General features: G+C 43.7%; 2 protein-coding genes across 4 annotated transcripts; one reads left to right on the top strand and one right to left on the bottom strand.

The window, feature by feature from the left end:
• Positions 1-121: 121 nt before the first annotated feature.
• Positions 122-7,956, top strand: cdc7 (cell division cycle 7 homolog (S. cerevisiae)). 2 transcript variants are annotated; one of them, XM_040022168.1, is made up of 12 exons: positions 122-298; positions 534-621; positions 1,331-1,417; positions 1,523-1,658; positions 2,462-2,555; positions 2,730-2,872; positions 3,103-3,166; positions 3,620-3,727; positions 4,588-4,745; positions 5,010-5,092; positions 5,410-5,559; positions 6,366-7,956. In XM_040022168.1, the coding sequence occupies exons 2-12, from the start codon at positions 534-536 to the stop codon at positions 6,812-6,814; spliced, it is 1,560 nt and encodes a 519-aa protein (XP_039878102.1). In that variant the 5' UTR covers positions 122-298; the 3' UTR covers positions 6,815-7,956. The 2 variants fall into 2 exon arrangements, with proteins under 2 accessions (XP_039878102.1, XP_039878101.1); XM_040022167.1 differs by having other exon boundaries at positions 123-298; positions 3,103-3,436.
• Positions 7,957-8,166: 210 nt separating this feature from the next.
• glmna (glomulin, FKBP associated protein a) lies at positions 8,167-19,849 on the bottom strand. 2 transcript variants are annotated; one of them, XM_040022169.1, is made up of 18 exons: positions 19,735-19,849; positions 14,952-15,077; positions 14,755-14,868; positions 14,551-14,659; positions 12,039-12,327; positions 11,806-11,905; positions 11,514-11,695; positions 11,300-11,353; positions 11,106-11,136; positions 10,453-10,542; positions 10,318-10,359; positions 10,086-10,159; positions 9,915-9,999; positions 9,712-9,821; positions 9,097-9,160; positions 8,839-8,974; positions 8,540-8,610; positions 8,167-8,441 (listed from the first exon to the last, which is right to left on the bottom strand). In XM_040022169.1, exons 1-18 carry the CDS (start codon positions 19,786-19,788, stop codon positions 8,352-8,354), a joined length of 1,821 nt encoding a protein of 606 aa, XP_039878103.1. In that variant the 5' UTR covers positions 19,789-19,849; the 3' UTR covers positions 8,167-8,351. The 2 variants fall into 2 exon arrangements, with proteins under 2 accessions (XP_039878103.1, XP_039878104.1); XM_040022170.1 differs by having other exon boundaries at positions 14,952-15,074; positions 19,735-19,847.
• Between the last annotated feature and the right edge of the window lie 202 nt (positions 19,850-20,051).

Here is a 20,051-nt window from a genome sequence, read left to right as displayed (position 1 = left end):
AGGCAGCAGTTTTAGTTTTAAATAAGTCATGCAGCGATACATCACAGCTGTGCTTGGAGCGTCACGTGATTTCTGCTGCTGTACCGCGAGATTTCGTTGACGTCACTTTTAGCGCGGAGTTTGTTGTTGGCGGAGACGCCTCAATCCGAAAGTCTGTACAAAGTTCTTCAGCCACCGCCAGAGCGGAATATAAACCTATAATTGATGCTTTACCGGTAGAGATGTTGGTCGGGGCTGTATGGTGACTTTATGAGGCGTTAATTTGAGACACTTTTGGACTTTACAACCAACTGAAGCGGTAAGTTTCTTTGTGTTTTTGCTCTAGCAGCTGCAGTTAGCGAGCTAACAATATGCTAGTGGTATCTAGGAAGTCGGACCGCGCTCTTCAAAAAACTATAACTGCAGACATTTACAGTAACGAGGACTTGTACAGCTACAGAATATTTTAAATAAAGTGTTTACCAAACTTAAATCACGAGTGTTTGCTCCATCTGTAAGTGTCTCTAACGATGTTCCTGTTTTCTGGTTTTCAGATGGAGTTTTCTCCTGCCTGCGTTGAGCCCAGCACAGACGGATGCCATATGAAAGCTGACACAGGTCACAAGAAACGGAAAATCTCCCGTGAGTTGGACAACTGTGATATGACAGAAATATTTCAGTAGAAATGCATCCTTATGTTGGAACTACATTATTATATTATAGCTGATATACAATTAAAATCTGTGTGCTCAGCTATAGTTTGTCACTGTAGCTTAGGGTTTGCACACAGTATTAATAACCTCACTCTGGGCAGAATTTATTTTTAAGGCATATCATATCATATTTTTTATATTTATTTTGCTTTCTTTGTTCTTTTTAAACTTAATTTAAGATTGTAGGATTTTTTTTAAATAATACCATAAGTGCATCTACTAGAAGGCTGAGGGGTAGCAGTGTGGCCACCAGTATTTTTCTTTAACTCCAAATTGTGTCACAGTTATTGATCTCCGTCTGCATTTAACACATTCACTCAGTGAAGCAGTGGGCGCCCGGGGATCAGTGTAGGGACGGTATCTTGCTCAGGGGTACCTCAGGGTAGCCGTTCAGTGGATTTGAACCCTCGACCTTCCGATCATGGGGCCTCTACCTACTGAGCTATCCCTGCCCTCAATGCGAACGCCCAACGCGGCGCTCAAACCCACCACCCTGAGATTAAGCCGGGCTTATACAGCTGTATCGATACTCTATCTCTCTCCCTTCCCGTTCCTATTACTTTCTATGTGTTAACCATATACACCACACTAGTAATGGTGTTCTGACAGTTGATTTTTTTTGTCTTGTTTGTTTCCAGCGGACGTGGAGATGGACATTGAGTTTCTTTACAAAGCTGTTCCTCAGCTAGCCAAAGTTTTCCGCATTATAGACAAAATTGGAGCAGGTACGTAGTCAGTTTTGGAGTTTTTATACAGCTGGGAGAAGGATTGTTAGCCGTTCACTAACCTCATAAGGAGTAGTGCTGATGACATTTGTGCGTCTTCATTAGGTACGTTCAGCTCAGTATACTTGGGTGAGACGCAGATGCGAGATGGGAGGAGAGAGATGTTTGCACTGAAGCATCTCATCCCAACAAGCCATCCCACACGGATTGCTGCTGAGCTTCAGTGTCTCACTGTTGCAGGGTGAGACCAATGAAGTCACTTAGAATTTTATTGACATTACACTGATGTTTTTTCTATCAACATCTATTTATTTATTTAGTTTGTGTTACTGTAACACTATACACTGTCACTAATCCTTCTTAAAGACCTGGACCTGGTTAAATTATAGAGTTCCTTTGAGTTGCACTTTCATATTTGGCATTTCTTACATGCCTAATGCATTGAGTTGCTGATATGATATTGGCTGATTAGATATTTTCAATAAAGAGCAGAGTAAGTAGGTGTGCCTAATAAAGTGGCTGGTGAGTGTATGTTTTTATTATTTGACAGATAATGCGGGGATTCAATTTGATTATTATTTAATTTTCCTATAATTCCATGTGGAATTGGTAGCACACCTCCAAATTAAGTCTGTGAAGGTTCTCAGTCCAAATTAATCTCCAAACTAACTTTTCTTTTAGTATTACTGTGTTTGTGAAAGTGCTGAGTATCCCAAAAATGTAAAATCAGAAAAGACAAAATTTTATTTGATTTCTTGCTTTTAAGTTTATTTTTATGCCGTGGTAAATCAATGTGTGGGTTTCTCATTTGTGACATCTTATGATTCAGTTTAACCTACGCAGTTTGGCACACTGCTGGCTGGGGTTGACAAGATGTGCAGCATAAAGCACACCAATTTATATAAATGAGTGTGCATTTGTGGTTGAGTGCTTCTGTAATGATTCTTGGAAGTGAACGTCCGAGATTGACATTTCTTGCAGACATAACACATTATAATGAAATGACGCCTGTCTTCTGAGCTGTGCCCTTAATCCACTTTGCAGAGGCAGAGAGAATGTGATGGGAGTGACATACTGCTTCAGGAAGGAGGACCATGTGGTGATTGTAATGCCCTACATGGAGCATCAAGCCATTGTGGTAGGTACTTTGTCGTATGTTACTGCAGTGACATGCAGTGTTTATACTGAAGTGATTTATTTATTTTTAATGGACACAATCTGAGCTTCTAAATCAGTGTCTTCTCCTGATTATGTTGACGTTGCTTAAAAATGTCTTTTAAAACTTCTGATTGAAACTAAACATATTCACCAGGACATCATTGGGTCGCTAACTTTTGAAGAGGTCCGCCTGTACATCTACCACCTGTTAAAGGCTCTGAAACACATCCACCAGTTTGGCATAATTCATCGAGACATCAAGCCAAACAATTTCCTCTACAACAGAAAGAGCAAAATGTAAGTAGCTGCAGAACATTTGTAATGTTTTATCTGTTGTCAATTCTAATGCTAATATTCTGATGTAGTGCTCATGATCTGATGCTATGTGTTGTCTATATTGATACAGTGCTGGAGCATCACTCAGCTATAAGATTAGAATGTATGTTAAAAAGTAAATTACACTAATAAATTCCACATACACTTTATTACATTTTGTGTTTTGTTTTTTTGTGTAACTGTATGCACAGGTACGCACTGGTGGATTTCGGCCTGGCACAGGGTACAGCTGACACCCAGATTGAGCTATTGAAGGTGGTGAGAAAGAGACCATCACAGAAAGGTGGAGGGTCCACAGGGAAACAAGTGGCTGCACAGCGGAGCAAAGCACCACCTAAACTCTCTTCAAAAACCACAACAGTCTCCACCTCTCTTCCACTGCCTGCACGGCAGCAAATACACCCAACAAATTCCTCCGCATCTTCCTCCACCACCACAGCTTCTTCAACCTCTCGAAAAGCACTGATTAAAAAAGCACATTCTGCTACCACCACTGTGACCACCTCTCGCACAAAGCACACAAAGGTGTCTGCACTTATTTTATTTACCATCATTTTTATCTTCATTAGGTGTTTCTGTCCAGTGATAAAATTTACTCTAATTACCCTCCACTGTGTTGCACAAGACTGAAGTATGGTTATGGTTGGATGTTTATAACATCATTGTTTATGTTTTGCTTATGTCATCGTCCATGTTGGTTTTCTTTAGGATTTGATAGAGCTACGCAAAGCGCCACGGACTGTGTTTGGAGAGAGGGACCTGAACAGCTGCACACCAGCTCTCTCCAACACCAAACACGCTGCCATTAGGACAGAGGTAAGCAATGGGGGAAAACTACAGTACTGTGCAAAAGTCTTGAGCTGCTGCTCATATCTTTAGATTTTCTTGCAAGAAAAGTTTTTCTTTGGACATTGGCTGGACCCAAGCATTTTAAGAGGAACATTTTTTTGTTTGTTAATCCACTCAACACTGACCTTTGATCCAAGCATAGAAAAGGGACTAAACTAAAGGGATGAACCCGTGTTTTGTCTACACATAAAAGACAATTTAGCAAAGAAAAACATTTAAATTGTAGCCTGTTACAAAAATAAATTGTTTTACTATGAAGTGATGGAAGAAAACGATAACAACAATAGCGCATTATGAGAGACATAAATGGTATATTTGCACCACCAGGGTGATTCCGAAAGAGCTATTGGCTGAAAGCTTTCCATAGCTCAGCATGGTGTGCAACACCAAAAAACATATTCAGCTCATCTACAGTTATGCAGTTCACACTGAACATGACACAGCCATCCTAATCCTAAACCTTGCTATTTTTCCTCCCTGTACTGCAACTAATTACCTTTAAAATATTAACACTGAAAGCTTTTTGTAGTCTTTGCGCTGCATATGTCGCTGACCTCCAGACTTTCATTCCCTCCCACTCCCTGTGGCTCATCAACAGATTTACTGTCATTAGCTTTCATCAGCATGGACAAGATGGGTTTTTAGAGGCTTCTCTTATGCTGTGACAAAGCTCTGCAACTTTTGTCTCTCACGTTCACATGTAGGACTGCTTAACAGAAATAAAATTACTTTTTTATATAAGCTTATTCAGTTTGATAGCATTAGGTGCTATCAAACCCCATACTGAGCTACACTGTGTTCCCTGCATCATCATCATTACTCTTTAGCTGGTAAAACCAAGTAAAACAGAGGACGCAGCCAGCCGTAAGTACTCTTCAGCCACCCTGCCTGTCAGGACCCAGAGCAGCAGTCAGAGACCCGTACAGCGAGGCCTAACCTGTAACTGCTACTTCACTGATCGGGTCTGCAACATCTGCTTGTCCAGGTAACTAACAAAACATCCTCCTGCACCTCTTGTTTACCTTGCACATGTTTTGGGCATTATTCTAGACAGTGAAACATTTATATGATTTCTTTCATTTATATGAAATATGATTTAATGGTGCTTGTGTCAGCTGTACAAGAACAAAAATTATTTATTATTAAAACTAAATTCTCGTTCCAATCCACTTCCACTAAACGAAGAATTGTTAGTTTCTGTTTTGTGTCACTTCTAATACCTCGTTCCTGTCCTTGTTTGTGACTGCAGAAAGTCGCAGGTGGCGCCCAGGGCAGGAACTCCAGGGTTTAGAGCACCAGAAGTCCTCACAAAGTGTCCCAACCAAGGCACGGGTGGGTGTCTCAAGTCATTATTTATAATACATGTTTAAAAGCAAAGAAAATAAATATATGTATCTACCACACTGCTGCTTTAGCCCATCTGCTTTGATGTGGTTTGTTGAACGTGATTTAAGGTGCTGCATGCTCAGAGATGCTCTCTAGTATTAAAACAAAATCTGTTTTCTCATGCTTGGTAACATTTCCTGTCATATGAGCCAGGCAGGTTTTCCAAAAATTGCCTAAAAATAGCAAATTTGGGATGTTCTCTTTTTTATTCTTACTAATCTGCACTCTTGCACCCTCCCCTGTCCTGTCATCCTGCACTGCAGCCATAGACGTGTGGTCAGCTGGTGTGATCCTGCTCTCACTGCTCAGTGGCCGTTACCCGTTCTTTAAGGCCACCGATGACATGATTGCGCTCGTTCAGATCATGACCCTACGAGGCTCCAGAGAGACCATCAAGGCTGGCAAGTCGTTCGGTGCGTATAAATGTCTTCTTTTGGGTCTTCTGCAGAACGCAGATCCTCACTGCACCTGCAAGACTGCAGTGACTAATCCTGCAGGCAGTTCATCACCAATAGAGTCACTATAATTCTGCTGTGGAACAATATTCTGCAGCACAGTTTCCAGAGTTGATGCACTGCATAAATATAAATATGAAAAAAAAATCAAGTATAGTGAACTGAAAATGGTGCAGAACAACACATGAAACTTTTTGTGTTGTTTTAAATTTGATGCCAGCTCCATGTTTCTGCAAAGGTCTTGTAGCAAACTCTGTAACCTGATCAGACCAGGGGGTGCAGTGAAATGCTTTCCTTCTCTCATGTGATTTAGGATTTAAGAATTCATGGCTTCCTTTGTTGTAGTTTTGATTTCATGATGCTCCAAATGCATTCAGGGGGTGACAGCTCTGGCCTGCAAACATCTTAGTTTAACACCTGGAGCCGTGCTGCTGAAATGAATCCGAAAGGAGGTTCAGCAGGACCTTCCCTGAAAAAGACGTATGCAGATGTTCCAAAACATTTCAGAGATGTTTTGGATAATCTCCATACCTCAGAAAGACTGAGAATCTAGGATGACCTTTTTAGCTCGACTAGTTTTAAAAATATATTTCACACAGTATAGAATTATTGTTTTTATTAGGTCCTGAGATGGGAAGAAAAAGATTCACAAATCACTGTGTTCCATTTTCATTTACATTTTAGTGTCACATTTTCAGAAACAGGGTTGTAAAAAAACCTCTGTACAGAGTAATCTTATTTTTATGGGCTTGAATCTGATTCAGGTAAAGCGGTGATGTGCAGTCGGGAGCTCCCTCGACAGGACCTCAGGACCCTGTGTGAGACGCTCAGAGGATTGAGGCCATCGCCAGATAACAAAGTCACACCACTTCCTGAGGCTACGGCAGATTCCACTGACACTCATCACAAGATCCAAGATGATACGCCCACACACCGTCCCACTGAAAGAACACTCAAACCACACAAAAAGGAAGCAGATGAAACTCCTGCAGAACTCTTGTGTAGTCACACGAACAAGCACAAACATTCAGGTGGTAATGACACCGCAACTCGCCTTCCAAAACAGGAAAAGATGGAAGAGGAGGAGGAGCGTGGCTGGGACAGAGTTCCCGATGAGGCTTACGACCTGCTGGATAAGCTGCTGGATCTGAACCCTTCCACCAGGATCACAGCTGCTCAGGCTCTTCAACACCCGTTGTTCAAAGACCTGTGAGACTGTGCTGTGAGAGCACCAGGAACCAGTAAAACTATGATGTCCTAGGCTGTGGTTCAGGTGCAGAAAAGGCACGTGAGCATGAGAGAGAACGTTCACTCCTTGTAATGTGCTGCAGTTTCCCCCCCTCCCATCAGCCCTCTTTAAAAAAACGCTCCTACTTAAATGTAAATGTTTATATAAAATAGGTTTGGCTTCGTGGTTGATACGGTGCACCTCAAAGTAAAGATTTCTTATATTCACAGCAGCTATGATGTAGTCTAAAGAACTGTGAAGAAGGGCATTTTAAAATGGTGGAAACATTGCAGATATTGCTATAACTCTTGACCTTTTAAAGAGGGAATAATCCATATTTTGTTTACAGTTATCACTGCCATAAAGGCTTTTAATTTGAAAGTGCATATCTGTATCCTGTGAACGTGTGAAATTCTGCTTCATTAGTGTGTGCATGTCTGAGTTTGGTTTATTTATGGAAAACACTGAAGTGTTAGTTTTTCCCAGTTCAGATTAATAATAAAGGCAAAAACAAAATGATGTCTCTCGTTCAGGTTACATGATTATATTCATTTAGAAGGAATTTATTTTCCACTTTTTGTTACCTGGACCCAAGAAAACAGTTCAGCATTTATTTATTTTTTGTAGTAATCTGGGGTAAAAATATGGGTTGTAGTGAAATAACATGCTTATGAATTGCTAATATCACCAAATTTTGCAAAGTTTTTTTAAAAATGGGTGAATGAATGAAAGGAATTATTTTCTCAAGATTGGACTATTGCTGCTCTCTTCTCTGGCATTAATGAAAAGTTGCTCTCTCTCTCGTCAAAACTCACCTGTGGCCTCGATGTACGTAGCAGAACCTCTGACCCCACGTGTGCCTGCTCACAGCCTCGGGTTGGACCCTTTAGGCTGTGCTAAAGGCAAGAATTTAAATCTGTAGGTGATTTTGCTTTTTCAGGCCCCCTCACATCTGGAATGACCTACCTGAGAAGATCGAGCACACAGAGCCAGACTTCCTTTGAATCACTGCTTAAATCTAAATTCTATAGATTTAATTTTAAACAATTCTGTTACATGGGATCCATGTTATTACTTTACGTTTGTTTACCCTTTTGCACTTTGTAAACTTATGTATCGTTTTGTGAGCTACTTTTCTGAGTCTTTTGTTTTTACCTTTATAACCTATAGCATCTCTTTGTGCTAGAGTGTTCTGGGCAACACAGGCTGCATGAACTTAAGATATTTTTGTGACGGCAGGAGAAACTGAAGCTTCCAAAGGTTACAAATTATTTTTACCAAACCACAACTTTTTTACACTTTCACCAAAAATGAAAACACTTGATTTAACCTGCAAGTACAAAAGTTTGAAAGTTTATTACAGAGCTGATACAAACTTGCCATTTTTTTTTTTAAAAACTTCTAATTGACAATGTATGCAACATTTTATAATTACACTGTAAAACAAAGAGACCAGCAGTGCACTAGCACTTTGTTTTGAAACAAGTAACAGTTTTCTGTTTGAGATGATGAGCTTGTGTGGTTACAGGTTGTCCTTCACCTCGATGAGTTCCTCTATCCGTGCCAACACGCTCTCAATCATGTCAAACGTGTGCAGGGCAGAGTGCAGAGCCTGGCAGGACCAATAAAAATGCAGTCAGGAACATCACAGTGCTTTCTTAATCCCCACACACATAAATACGTGGTATGATATCTGACTGTGTTACTCACCTGAATCTGTGACTCTGGTGCCATGCTGGGCAGCTCCTCACCACCAACAGACACAGAAAGTACAGACTCTTCTGTGAAGAAACAAATGCTGTCAGAAAGCCTCCTCTGAACACTTTTGATGATGCTACATGTTGAAAAGTGCCATTAAGAAGTCGTTTGAGTTGGGACGAGTACAAAAGAAGCCTGAGAAAAATGAAGCCAAGCTACCTACAAAATAGAAGCCCTCCTGTGCATGCATGCATAGAGTCTCTATGTTGTACTAAAAAACTGGAAATTAAAGTAAGTGTCGCTGATCTGACCTTTAGCCTTGCTCTTCTTGGCCTCCATTGTGTTCTGCAGCTCTCTTTCATAGTGGGCCCTGGACATGTTCACACCAACACGAAGAGGCTTCATGAACGTATCTTCTATTTTATACAGTTCTGTCCAGATGCCGGTCTTCAGCAGCATCAGAAAGCACAGATAGAGAAAGCTTATATACCCTTATAGGCCATCATGAAGGTGAACAGCTTGTTTTAAAATGTAATTTTTTGGTGTTTTCAGCTCAACAGTGCACTCACCTGGTTCTCTGTCACTTTGTCTCTGATGACCAGGTAACGCAGCAGATTTAGAGACTCCATGATTCTGTAGAGATCAACACACACATGCGCTATTTCTTAATCTACCTTCCAGACATTTCCAAAACTTTCAACTACTCTCGTCCATAAAGTCCGAGATTTTGTTGTTAAATAATGACTTCTGATCAGGGCGACACGTACACTCAACCAGCCACACCGATTCAACTGCTCATTAATTCAAATATCTAATCAGTCAATCACATGGCAGCAACTTAAGTGCATTTAATAAGTGACCAGTGAGTATATTTTACTGGCCTTTTTTAAAAACTATAAAATCAACAGCAATACTACTTTGTTTATACTTATTGCACAATTGAATATAAAAAGCACCAAAGGATGTTTGTTTTTTAAAATCTTATTGAGAAAAAGACTTATAAAATTCCTCTTGATTACACAGAAGTGTCCAATTAAATTTAAACATCTCATATTTTCTCAGGAAGAAACAAATTTAAACAATGTAATACTTTCTTTTAAACAGTGTGTATGATCCTTTTTAACAGTGCGTGTTGGGGCTGGCTGTCACACTCCTGTGACCTGCATTAGTGTGTGTGCACAGACCTGTCCAGGTACTGCAGGAGGTCAGTCTCTGGGCCATCTGGAAGAATAAGAACCTTACGCAGCAGAGGCATGAGCTGAATGCCTTCAAACCAGACGTTACTGTTACCTGGCTGGAGACAGAGCGATAAAGATTCTTTTAGGTCCCCCAAGAAATTTTAAACATGGCCCACACTGCCATTTTTTCCTTTAATGTACATCTTCACCTGCAGGGCAATGTCTATCTGATTCTTGATATTTTTAATGATGTAGCCTTCAACTCCTGAGTGGTTACTCGTCTTCAACATGTACCTGAAACAAGAACACAGGTCGCTTGCAGTGGGAAGTGGAAAAGACACATTTCTGATTAATTTTCCGGGAAGAAAGGTGGAGCTCACTGGAAGAATCTGTACTTGGCTTCAGTGTTGAACTTATCAATGCTCAGCTGGAAAACCTTCAGTCCTTTAGTTCTCTGAAGACAAAAAGAAGTATCGTCAAAATTGAGTCCCAAGATAAAAGTTTCATTCTAGGTACCAAAAACGAGATGAAGGTGACACAAATGAAAGCAGATTTCAAACCAAATGATCTGACATTAGATTTTAAACACATCAAAATTGATTAAAAACTTACCAGTTCATGCTTTGGGCATATCGTCATGACCTTTATTAAGTTCTGAAATTAAACACTGACATTAATAACATTATATGACGCACACAAAACACAACAGTAGACCCAACAGGTCTATAATGAAGCGACTGCATTCACCTGAGGGACTGTGAGGAAGGTTTTAATCTCCAGCAGGTCGGCACGCAGACTGCCGTCCTCGACTCGCACCAGACTTTTCTCATACAGCTCCTGTGTGATGCACATCCATCATACACTGATGACTGCTTTTAATGTGCAGAAGAAGATTTAAGTAACACAGTGACCATTTACACTGGCAGGTAACGACCCTTACAGCCTCATTCTTTTGCTTCTTTGGCTTCTTCTGATTGGCTATTATAAGAAAAAATGTGGGGAACCTTAAGTTTTAGAGTCTAAAGCCTCTCCAAATGCTAACCTCATTATTTGAAAACTTGGCCATGTTGAATATGAGCATCCAAGATGATGACCGTACATATCAAACCATAAGAAAACAAACTTTTAATAAGCTTTTAAACATGTTGTGTTTAATTAAAATAGCACCATGGAAATATATAGGATTAAATCCAGGAGTCACGTATTGACTCCTGGATGATTAAGGTCATTATAATTTATTTTTTTGACACTTTTTATTTGTTTAGGAACATTTTTATGCAACAAGATAAAATAAAAAAAGAAAAAGAAAAAACAGAAACAGTATGAGGTCATGGGAAGATAACAAGGTCATTATAATTTATGTAATAAATAACTAATAAATAAGTGAAAACGTCACCTACCAGTCCTTTCTGAAGCTTGGACTCCTCAGTTCTATAAAAGATAGAGATCAATGATTACGGGTTGATCATTAAAGTGGACACTTATGGTATATGTGTGTGTTATATATGTGTGTATAATGTGCATGTTCATATTTTACAGCTTTTGTAAAACGCTAACAAAGATTATAACACGACACATTATTATGTCATGTTACCTGGACAGGAGGACAGAGACGTGCTCGATGTTACATCGAAGACTGAACACGGGACTGCAGAGAGAATACGGAGTGTTGGGAGCATTAACATTATTTAAATGTTTCAGTATTTGTTAATAGAACTACTGAAACACCCAAGTACAGATTCATTTCAAGCCAAGTGTGAATAATCCCACATTGTGCATCCCAGGAGAAAAATATGTTTTCAAAATACCTGAAAACAGTGGGGAAGGTGTCTGCAGCCAGGTGATGGACAAACACCAGATGAGCCAAGCTGGCCAAAGACTCTTTAGGATAACGCACCTCCTCCTCGAGAAAGCCGGGAACCTGCTTTCTCTTCAAAAGAGGCTGGTGCACGAGACTGCTGAGGGACTCCCCGATAGAACCGAGGATGTTCTGCAGGACACAGAAAACCACGATTACCACGATATGCAAGTACGTGACGAACCGATGACATATTAGAAACCAGCAATGACACCATTTACACGTTTGAAAAATGGGTTTACCAAAATCTCGGTGGCAAAAGTCCTGAGGGGGGACAGAGCCAGCGTGTCAGGATCCTTGAGGTGTACTTCCAACAGAGGATGACTCAGACTCTTCATACAGCTCAAGAGGAGACAAACAAAAAGGAAGCCTCAGCATCATCAGTTTTCAAGAGCCCTGCAGCGCTTTTCTATGACATTATGTCGGACTATCAAACGTGAGTCTGAGCTGGAAAACGCATTTTTTTTTCACTCACAACTTCAGAAGTTCTGTCCGCAGCTCATCCTCTTTATCCTTCCCCTGTCTGCCCACAGTCCTGTTTGCAGTCTCGCTCTGCACCTCATTATTCAGCAGGTTATGCCTGACTTCTTGAACAAAAGGTCTGACGAAATCTATCATGTCAGTGCAGCACCGGCAAAACGAAAAGACGTCATCCTCCTCTTGCTCCTTGGTGTGAGGGAGAGGCAGTTTGGCCACCTGGTCCAGCACGGACGACAGCGCCATGCCCAAGGATGACGCCTTACGGCCGCCCAGGCGCACGAGCACTGTTAGAGGCGAGAAAAAGAGAATACATCACAATAATAATAATAATAGCAAGAAAAAGCACCCAAACAGCAATATGCAACATATACAGTCAGCTCCATAAATATTGGGACATCGACACAATTCTAACATTTTTGGCTCTATACACCACCATAATGGATTCCAAATGAAACGAACAAGATGTGCTTTAACTGCAGACTGTCAGCTTTTATTTGAGGGTATTTACATCCAAATCAGGTGAACGGTGTAGGAATTACAACAGTTTGCATAAGTGCCTCCCACTTGTTAAGGGACTAAAAGTAAGGGGACAGGATAAGAACCATAAATCAAACTTTCACTTTTTAATACTTGGTTGTAAATCCTTTGTAGTCAATCACAGCCTGAAGCCTGGAACACATAGACATCACCAGACGCTGGGTTTCATCCCTGGTGATGCTCTGCCAGGCCTCTAATGCAACCGTCTTCAGTTCCTGCTTGTTCTTGGGGCATTTTCCCTTCAGTTTTGTCTTCGGCAAGTGAAATGCATGCTCAGTCGGATTCAGGTCAGGTGATTGACTTGGCCATTGCAAAACAGTCCACTTCTTTCCCTTCAAAAACTCTGCTTTTGCAGAATGCTTTGGGTCATTGTCCATCTGCACTGTGAAGCGCCGTCTAATGAGTTCTGAATCACTTGGGTGAATATATGAGCAGATAATACTGCCCGAAACACTTCAGAATTCATTATACTGCTTTTGTCAGCAGTCACATCATCAATAAATACAAGAGAACCAGCTCCACTGGCAGCCATACATGCCCATGCCATGACACTTGCAGCACCATGCATCACAGATGAGGTGGTATGCTTAGGATCATGAGCACTTCCTTTCCTTCTCCATACTCCTCTCTTCCCATAACTCTGGTACAAATTGATCTTGGTCTCATCTATTCATAGGATGTTGTTCCAGAAGTGTGAAGGCTTTTTTTAGATGTCGTTTGGCAAACTCTAATCTGGCCTTCCTGTTTTTGGGGCTCACCAATGGTTTACATCTTGCGGTGAACCCTCTGTATTCACACTGGTGGAGTCTTCTATTGATTTTTGACTTTGAGAGTGTTCTTGATCTGGCCAACTGTTGTGAAGGGTGTTTTCTTCACTAGGGAAAGGATCCTTCGATCATCCACCATAGTTGTTTTCCGTCGTCTTCTGGTGTTCTGACAAACCATCCTACTTTGGCAAAACGTCCTACCGTAAGTAGTTTATGCACATTTCTGCTGTCACAGAGTAATTTCAGCACAAATTTAAGTGGCTATGACGGTTTGCCACTTACCTTTGCCCATCAGAGTATGTTTCTAGCTCATAATTATAAAGCGAGGACGGCTTGCCACTTCATTTTACCTGTCAGAGTATGCCTCTAGCTCTTATTAACAAAGGAAAAATGATTTGCCACTTCATTTTAGCCGTTAAAGTATGCTTCTAGCTCAGATTAACAAAGGTAGGACAATTTGCCACTAAATTTTAGCTGTTAAAGTATGCTTGTAGGTCACATTCAAAAAGGTAGGATGGTTTGGCACTTCATTTCGTGTTGTGCGCATGCGCAAAAACAACGGGTAGGTTGGTTTGTAGGTAGGATGGATTCCCAGAACACCGGGTCTTTTGGTGTTGCTGAGCTCACCGGTGCGTTCCTTCTTTTTGAGAATGTTCCAAACAGTTGTTTTGGCCACGCCTAATGTTTTTGCTATCTCTCTGATGGGTTTGTTTTGTTTTTTTCAGCCTAATGATGGCTTGCTTCACTGATAGCGACAGCTCTTTGGATCTCTTCTTGGCAGTTGACAGCAACAGGTTGCAAAGGCAAATAGCACACTTGAAATGAACTCTGGAGCTTTTATCTGCTCATTGTAATTGGGATAATGAGGGAATAACACACACCTGGCCATGGAACAGCTGAGAAGCCAATTGTCCCATTACTTTTGGTCCCTTAACAAGTGGGAGGCACTTATGCAAACTGTCGTAATTCCTACACTGTTCACCTGATTTGGATGTAAATACCCTCAAATGAGAGCTGACAGTCTGCAGTTAAAGCACATCTTATTCGTTTCATTTGGAATCCATAGTGGTGGTGTATAGAGCCAAAAATGTTAGAATTGTGTCGATGTCCCAATATTTATGGAGCTGACTGTATGTAAGACAAGAAGAAAACCAGTAAGAAGAGTAGCATGATGACTAAAAGATGACTAAAAAGATTCTTTACCTTTCTGTAAAGGCTTCAAGAGCAGATGGAGACTCTCTGCTATTGTATCAGGATCATCCTGCTCCAGCTGCTCCAACAGGCCGATCAGCAGCTCTTTCGGTCTGCACGTCTGCAAAAACAACCACAAAGATCACCCTTACAATGCCACATTCATCCAGTTTTCATCAGTGATGTTTTATCTTAAGTCCACTCCTGACCACTGACCTCCAGCAGGTGGTTAAAAATGGCCAGACACTGAGGAAGATTCTTGTCTTCTTTCTTCAGCAGGACCTGGATCAGCGGAGGCAGCAGGTTCCAACCCATGCATCTCACAATCTCCTGCACAGATGAAGACAGTTACACAGATGAGTGTGTGACAAACCTGAGAAGCAGCGATTGGTGTCAACTTTGAGAAACGTTACCTGATTCTTTTCATCCAGCACAATACTGAGGACCTGCGCGCTGTTTCCCTCCTCGATACACGTCTGCCCAGCAACCGTGAAGATGTTGTGATCCTCGGTGGTGTAGCTGTCGTCTGGAAGAGCCTGCTGCATGAAAAAGAGACAAACAAGTGGGTAAAAATAGAGAAAACAGACATTTTAAACAGTTACTTATTAAATATTATATTCTATCAAATATCTCAAAGACACAATCCTGGCATATTACACTCTGGTTTGGGTTCAGAACACAGTCACCCCCTCTGCTTTTAAGATTAGGCTTTTTGATAAAGTTTACAGTTAGATCAGGTGACCCTGAACCATCCCTTAGTTTTGCTGCTACCTCAGGCTGCTGGGGGACTTCCCATGATCCACTGAAGATTTCTCCTCTATTCCTGTCTTCACTAACTGAGCATTTATACACTGCTGCTGTATGGCAGCAGTGTACATAGACAGCAAAGCCATTGAATGGAAGTACATAGACCAATGGCGTGCTTAACTCACTCAACGTAACTCTACTCAGGCAATCAAATCCTTTACTCAGAGCACGTGTAAAAGTAGACAACTCGGAGAAGAGACGAGAGGCAGAAGCCAAAGGAATTAAGTCAGGGAAACAGACAGGGAGAAAAGGAGGGTTTAAAGTGAGATGGTTTACATGTGAAATGTAATTTAGAAAAAAGACAAAGAGGGCCTCCCGCAGGCCCACCACCCGCAGGAGGCGCCATAGGGGTCGGGTGCATTGTGAGCTGGGTGGCGGCCAGGAGCGGAGGCCCTGGCGGACCGACCCCCGGCTGCCAAGACTGGCAATAGGGACATGGAATGTCACCTCTCTGGTGGGGAAGGAGCCTGAGTTGGTGCGTGAGGTTGAGAGGTACCGGCTAGATATAGCTGGGCTCACCTCTACGCATTGTCTGGGCTCTGGAACCAGTCTCCTGGAGAGGGGCTGGACTCTGTCTCAGTCTGGAGTTGCCCCTGGTGAGAGGCGGCGGGCTGGGGTGGGTATTCTTATATCCCCTCGGCTTGCTGCCGGTACGTTGGGGTTTTTTCCCGGTGGACGAGAGGGTTTGCTCCCTGCGCCTTAGGGTCGGGGAACGGGTCCTGACTGTCATCTGCGCTTATGCGCCGGGTGGCAGTTCGGAGTACCCAGCCTTCTTAGAGTCCCTGGGGGGGGTGCTGGAAGGTGCTCCACCTGGAGACTCTGTTGTCCTGCTAGGAGACTTCAATGCTCACGTGGGTAACGACAGCGAGACCTGGAGGGGCGTGATTGGGAGGAACGGCCTCCCTGATCTGAACCCGAGCGGTGCTTTGTTATTGGACTTCTGTGCTAATCACAGTTTGGCCATAACGAACACCCTGTTCGAACATAAGAGTGTTCATAAGTGCACGTGGCACCAGGATGCTCTAGGCCGTAGGTCGATGATCGATTTTGTAATCGTATCACCAGACCTGCGACCATATGTTCTGGACACTCGGGTAAAGAGAGGGGCTGAGCTGTCAACTGATCACCACCTGGTGGTGAGTTGGATCAGGTGGCGGGGGAGGACGCTGGACAGACCTGGTGCACCTAAACGCGTAGTGAGGGTGTGCTGGGAACGTCTAGCAGAGGCCCCAGTCCGCGAGATCTTCAACGCACACCTCCGGCAGAGCTTCAACAGCATTCCGAGGGAGACTGGGGACATTGAGTCCGAATGGACCATGTTCAGCGTCTCCATTGCCGAAGCTGCTGCATTGAGCTGCGGCCGCAAGGTGGTTGGTGCCTGCCGTGGTGGTAATCCCCGAACCAAATGGTGGACACCAGAGGTGAAGGGAGCCACCAGGCTGAAGAAGGAGGCCTATCGGGCTTGGTTAGCCTGTGGGACTCCGGAGGCAGCCGACAGGTATCGACAGGCCAAGCGGAATGCGGCTCGGGCAGTGGCTGAAGCAAAAACTCGGGTGTGGGAGGAGTTCGGAGAGGCCATGGAAAAAGACTTTCGGACTGCCTCGAAGAGATTCTGGCAAACCGTCAGGCGCCTCAGGAGGGGAAAGCGGTGCTCTACCTGCGCTGTGTATAGTGCTGGCGGAGCGCTGTTGACGTCGACTGAGAAAATTGTCGGGCGGTGGAAGGAATACTTCGAGGACCTCCTTAATCCCACTGACACGTCTTCCGAGGAGGAAGCAGAGTCTGGGGACGAGGGGTATGATCCGCCAATTTCCGGGGGCGAGGTCACTGAGGCAGTTAAACAACTCCTTGGTGGCAGAGCCCCTGGTGTTGATGAGGTCCGCCCCGAGTTCCTGAAGGCGCTGGACGTTGTAGGGCTGTCTTGGTTGACACGTCTCTGCAATGTTGCGTGGAGATCAGGGGCAGTGCCTGTGGACTGGCAGACCGGGGTGGTGGTCCCCATCTTTAAGAAGGGGGACCGGAGGGTGTGTTCCAACTACAGGGGGATCACACTCCTCAGCCTCCCTGGGAAAGTCTATGCCAGGGTGCTGGAGAGGAGAGTTCGTCCGCTAGTCGAACCTCGGATACAGGAGGAACAATGCGGTTTTCGTCCTGGTCGCGGAACACTGGACCAGCTCTTTATCCTCTCCAGGATACTTGAGGGTGCATGGGAGTTTGCCCAACCAGTCTACATGTGTTTTGTGGACCTGGAGAAGGCATTCGACCGTGTCCCTCGGGGTGTCCTGTGGGAGGTGTTGCGGGAGTATGGGGTGTCTGGCCCATTGCTACGGGCCATTCAATCCCTATACAACCGTTGCAAGAGCTTGGTTCGCATTGCCGGCAATAAGTCGGACTCGTTCCCGGTGGGTGATGGGCTCCGCCAGGGCTGCCCTTTGTCTCCGGTTCTGTTCATAATTTTTATGGACAGGATTTCTAGGCGCAGCCAAGTGGCGGAGGGCTTTCGCTTTGGTGGCCTCAGAATCTCATCTCTGATTTTTGCGGATGATGTGGTTCTGTTGGCTTCATCGGGTGAGGGCCTCCAGCTCGCACTGGAGCGGTTCGCAGCCGAGTGTGACGCAGCGGGAATGAGGATCAGCACCTCCAAATCTGAGGCCATGGTTCTCAGCCGGAAAAGGGTGGAGTGCCCACTCCGGGTCGGGGATGAGTTCCTGCCCCAAGTGGAGGAGTTCAAGTATCTCGGGGTCTTGTTCGCGAGTGATGGGAGAAGGGAGCCGGAGATCGACAGACGGATTGGGGCTGCGGCTGCAGTAATGCGGACGCTGCACCGGTCAGTCGTGGTGAAGAGGGAGCTGAGTGTAAAAGCGAAGCTCTCAATTTACCGGTCGATCTACGTCCCTACCCTCACCTATGGCCACGAGCTGTGGGTAGTGACCGAAAGAACGAGATCGCGGATACAAGCGGCGGAAATGAGCTTCCTCCGAAGGGTGGCTGGCCTCTCCCTTAGAGATAGGGTGAGAAGTTCGGCCATCCGGGAGGGGCTCAGAGTAGAGCAGCTGCTGCTCCACATCGAAAGGAGCCAGCTGAGGTGGTTCGGGCATCTGGCAAGGATGCCCCCTGGGCGCCTCCTGGGCGAGGTGTTCCAGGCATGTCCCACCGGGAGGAGGCCCCGGGGCAGACCCAGGACACGCTGGAGAGATTATATCTCTCGGCTGGCCTGGGAACGCCTTGGTATTCCCCCGGACAAGCTGGAGGAGGTGGCTGGGGAGAGGGAGGTCTGGACCTCTTTGCTTAGGCTGCTACCCCCGCGACCCGACCTCGGATAAGCGGATGAAGATGGATGGATGGATGGACAAAGAGGGGAAATTCAAAATACAACTTTTCATTATTTTAAATTAAGCACTTTATTTGAAGACAACTTTTTCAAAAGCTATAATTTTACTTGAAACCCAAAAGAGAACATTTTCTTTTCATTAGAGTAATGAATAATAAATATTGTTGAAATACCGAATTACACTTTCTTTGCTTTACATTACAACCAGTTATTGCCCATATACTGACACTGTATAACTGTTAGGCTACTTTAAAATAGACTGCACTTATAATCATGTGGAACTAGATTATATTTTGGACTTGGAAATGTTCTCAAATTGGACCTCCTTATATTTTAATTAAATACCTCTGATCTAGAATATGCTCTAGTGAGAGACTCAAAACCCAGGTCAGCTCAGTCTGTGGGCAGTGTTGCCAACTTAGCGACTTTGTCGCTATATTTAGCGAGTTTTCAGACCCCTTAGCGACTTTTTTTCTAAAAGAAAAGACGTGAAAGCGCGTATCTCTTTTACTCTCAACAAGCAGCGGGTGCTGTAACGCAGTCAGTTCTTCTTTTACTCTTATGCCGTTTTGTGGATCACAAGGTTTAAAACTACTTATAAACACACACACACACACAAAGTAACTCCACCAGAGTGCCTATTTCGGGTCACTTGCCGGTCCAAGCCCGGGTAAAGGAGCAGGGTTGGAATTGTGACATTAAAAAAACAATAATTGCTAAAAGAAATCTAATTTGTAGTTCTAAATAAACTCTAAATGCATTTAGGACGTTTTTTCCTCACTTTATGTCTCTTCCACGATGTTATTTCTCTCTCCAACAACATAGGTTACAATTAGATTAGCATGACCAATTATGCAAATTAGGCGATGACGTCATTTAGCGACTTCTAGCGACTTTTAGGACAGCCAATAGCGATTTTCCTTATTGAGGAGTTGGCAATACTGTCTGTGGGTACCAGCATCCAGGTTGGTGCCAGTGACTGTGCCGACATGCTGTTTAGGGAATTGATATCAGAATGAAGGAGTGGATGTGGGTTACAAGTACCACTGAATACTTACACATCTTTGGACCACCTCACTGAGCTGCTCCAGAGCCATCCCTGCTGTTTTCATACGGGTGTTGTCCTCATGCAGAAGTCCTCAAAAACAGGGGAAACTTCAAGTATATAAAAAAAAAAAACAGGTCCAAAGGTGTCAGAGGTTAAGTTCTGTGCCTGTGTGACTGTAAACACAGCAGAGCAGCAGGGATGCTAACCCCGCTCCGAATTAGCCGAACAGTGGCTAGCCAAACAAATTCACCGCCACGAAAAGAGCCGTTGGTGTGGACGCAAACGGGACCGAGGTGAAGGGGACACGTACCTCAGCTCAACTTCCAC

The sequence above is a fragment of the Simochromis diagramma genome, unplaced genomic scaffold, assembly GCF_900408965.1.
Source record: "Simochromis diagramma unplaced genomic scaffold, fSimDia1.1 OVJJ01000205.1, whole genome shotgun sequence".
NCBI lineage: Eukaryota > Metazoa > Chordata > Actinopteri > Cichliformes > Cichlidae > Simochromis > Simochromis diagramma.
The sequence above is the reverse complement of the archived record's forward strand: the minus strand, read 5'-3'. Positions and strand labels throughout refer to the sequence as shown.

Excerpts from the sequence above, each read along its gene's own strand:
- cdc7 (XM_040022167.1), top strand. The coding sequence starts at position 534 with ATGGAGTTTTCTCCTGCCTGCGTTGAGCCCAGCACAGACGGATGCCAT. Across the intron at positions 2,873-3,102 it reads TACAACAGAAAGAGCAAAAT|GTACGCACTGGTGGATTTCG; the intron begins GTAAGTAGCTGC and ends CTGTATGCACAG. Across the intron at positions 3,728-4,587 it reads ACGCTGCCATTAGGACAGAG|CTGGTAAAACCAAGTAAAAC; the intron begins GTAAGCAATGGG and ends ATTACTCTTTAG.
- glmna (XM_040022169.1), bottom strand. The coding sequence starts at position 19,788 with ATGAAAACAGCAGGGATGGCTCTGGAGCAGCTCAGTGAGGTGGTCCAA. Across the intron at positions 14,869-14,951 it reads TGCTGGATGAAAAGAATCAG|GAGATTGTGAGATGCATGGG; the intron begins GTAACGTTTCTC and ends TCATCTGTGCAG. Across the intron at positions 12,328-14,550 it reads CTTGAAGCCTTTACAGAAAG|TGCTCGTGCGCCTGGGCGGC; the intron begins GTAAAGAATCTT and ends CGCCTCTAACAG.